Consider the following 3,087-nt stretch of genomic DNA (forward strand, 5'->3'; position numbering starts at 1 on the left):
TGACTGTCTTAACGTATAAGAAAGTTACTTTCGATAATTTTAAAATGAAAGTATATCCCGTCAAGTAACACCAATTAAATCGAATTCATTTTTTAAAAATTCGGGGATTGAAGAAAAGATCATATTCTTCTAATTAAATTCATCGAGAAAAGACAGTTAGATCGAATCTATGGTATCGTCTCGAGATATTTAATTAATTGAATATCCTTATTCTCATTAAATATTGGTAAAATAAATAATTAATCAATTGTTTGATAGGTTTTTAATTTGTTTGACTTTTGCATGTGCTTTCAAAGGGTTTTCAAAATAATAATGTTCGATCAGAAACAATAATTAAATATTATTGTGTTCACTCTTAAAATTATTTTGGGTGCTATTATTTTGAAATTTAGAATGAAATTTTAATATTTTTTTATTTCAATTAGAGTAAGAATCGATTGCTTCAATGTATGATAGATCGGTTCTTCTCGATAAGAAATGATTAAATATTATTATCTTTCATCTAAAATTTTGAAAAATGCTATTTTAAGGGATCTTAAATTAAATCAAACTCGAGCTTGTACATTTTATTGCAAAGACAATTAATTAATCAACTAGATACTGATTTAGGACGTTGTGGGGGTGCTAATCCTTCCTCACACGTAACCGACTCCCGAACTCAAATTTTGGTAACGTAGACCTCAAATTTGTCTTTTTAATCAAAATTAATATTTTATTAAAATGACAAATTTATTTTTGGGTGTTCAATTACACCCTAATCAAAGATTGGTGGCGATTTCCCGAACCTCGTTTTAGTTCAAACCGATCGATCCAAAGATCATTTTCGAGGCAGGACAACTTTCCCCCCGCTCGGGTAAAAGACCGTTTCGACACATATCTAAGGCTTGATTAGGGTCTCCTTACTTGCAAAGGGCATGAACCAGGATAGAGTAACCAACCACATCCATAGCAAGGAAACTTTCACTGGTTTCTAAGACAAGTTTATATGCATCCAATAACCTACCCTCTTTCACAAGGCTTTTCAAAACCGAGGGAGGTAAAATGACTGTTGATACCAGCTCTTTCATTTTCTTGAGGAACCGTAGTGCAGTGTTGATATTCTTAAGACACAGGTATTGTGCCAAAATCTTGCAAACAATAGGCTCAACAAGGCCATACTCTTTTAGGAAGAAATTAAGAAAAGGCCCAACTAGAGACATTTTCCCACCGTAAATAAGCTTTTTCAGTCAGAGATTATAGGAACTTTTCATCAATATTAAACCCTTCCACCTTATCACAGAGTACAATTCACTTGCAGCTTCAACAAAACCTCTTTTGCACAAGAAAAGTATAGCATCACCACATAAACTATTGTGAGCGTCTGACCTAAAATTCTCGAGTTTGTAAACAATATTCATAACCCCCACTGCACCTGTTTGAGCAAAAGCTGCCCGGATCAACATCATAGAGATACCCATGTCCAAAACCAAACCTTTGTCACAAAGTTCAATAATCACCTCAACCGCCATATCAACCATTCCCTCTTTGCATAGCCCACTAATCATGCAATTATAGCATGCAACAGAAGAAACTAAAGACATCCTAAACTCATCAAATACCTCAAGTGCCTCCTCTATTCTACCCGCTTTACAATAGCCATCAATCATTGTGCAATAAGTAATTGGATCTGCATTCAAATCCATTTCCGGCATTGCTTGGTAGAGTGCACGGGCATCTTCATATGCACCAACCATAAACAGTGCTTTGATAAGAATGTTACATGCAACGACGTCCATACGGAGCCCTGATTCATCCAATTTTCCTTTCGTCTTAAAAATCCCTTCCACATTCCCTTCGTCAGTGTAACCATGCAATAGAGTACTGTACGCTATAATATCACCACCTGCCTCCTTGAATACGTTATCAGCTTCAGATGTCCTCCTAACCTTACACAAACCGTTAATGACTATGTTATAAGTAATAACACTCGGCCTTCTTCTCCATTTCACCCTACAGATGGAAGACACAGTCAAAATCTCCTTTCCAACAAGCTCCATCAATCAGTGTTGCGTACATATACTCATCCACTTCAATCCCCATATCTTGAGCTTCCTTGAACAATGTAGATGCCTTCTCCAATTTCCCTTCTTTACAAAATCCTAACATGATTACCGTACACGTAATCACATTGGGCAGCACCCCATCTTTCAACATCTTCAGAAACGCAACAGCCTTGTCCATGCTGCCTTTCCTCGAGAATCCATCGAAAAGAATAGTGTAACATACGATATCCGGATTAATTCCTCTGTCCACCATCTGTCTATGCTTCTTCAAAGCCTCCACTAAACACCCATTTCCAAAGTACCCTAAAATCCAACAGCTATAAAGAACATCCAAAGCCAGCCCTTGTTTTTCAATACTAGAAACCAAATCACAAGCCTCATCAAATCTACCCAACCGATTGAAAGCGTTTAACAGAGACGTATAAGTAACAACATTAGTCCTTAAAGCTCCTAAATTCACACAATTTTTGAAAAATTCAAGCGCAACATCAAGTCTCCCAGTCTTACAAAAACTAGCAATGACAGAACTAAAAACAAAATTATCAAAAGGGTATCTAACACTATCACCCGTCATCAACTCCAACACCTCAATTGCTATCCATATTCCCTTGAGATACAAAACTATGAATCAACGAACAAAACGTAAAAGAAGAAGGCAAAGTACCAGAATCCGCTAACCAATCCTTCAACAGAAAAAGACCCTTTTCTGGGTTGTTCTGGATGATACCGAACCCTTGAATTTAAGAATCCCGAAATCGATATCTGGGGAAATTGGTTAGATTTTGAAGTCTGGATACTGATGAAATGCTCGGCTTCTACGAATCTTTGCAATTTGAGGAGAGAGCGAGTGAGGATTGAGTGAGTTTGGGGATCGGCATTGATATTGTTGGATTATGTCGCAACTGTATTTCGGGTGGACTCGAAATTTAACTTCGACTTAAATAAAATATTAGAGTTATTATCGATCATTTAAAAAATATTTAGATTGATCGGATACCATTTTACTTAATCTGTATTTTACCAGAAATATGTCGGATTCGGGAGT

General features: G+C 36.4%; 1 protein-coding gene across 1 annotated transcript; it reads right to left on the minus strand.

Annotated features, from left to right (window-relative positions):
- Nucleotides 1-1,796: 1,796 nt before the first annotated feature.
- On the minus strand, nt 1,797-2,812 carry LOC120129747 (pentatricopeptide repeat-containing protein At5g57250, mitochondrial-like). The gene has a single exon (XM_039147176.1). It carries the CDS (start codon nt 2,614-2,616, stop codon nt 1,990-1,992), a length of 627 nt encoding a protein of 208 aa, XP_039003107.1. The 5' UTR covers nt 2,617-2,812; the 3' UTR covers nt 1,797-1,989.
- Nucleotides 2,813-3,087: the final 275 nt, after the last annotated feature.

Source organism: Hibiscus syriacus, unplaced genomic scaffold (assembly GCF_006381635.1).
Source record: "Hibiscus syriacus cultivar Baekdansim isolate YM2019G1 unplaced genomic scaffold, ASM638163v2 tig00110503_pilon, whole genome shotgun sequence".
NCBI lineage: Eukaryota > Viridiplantae > Streptophyta > Magnoliopsida > Malvales > Malvaceae > Hibiscus > Hibiscus syriacus.

Bases quoted from the DNA above. Each gene is read 5' to 3' on its own strand.
- LOC120129747 (XM_039147176.1), bottom strand. From the start codon at position 2,616: ATGACGGGTGATAGTGTTAGATACCCTTTTGATAATTTTGTTTTTAGT.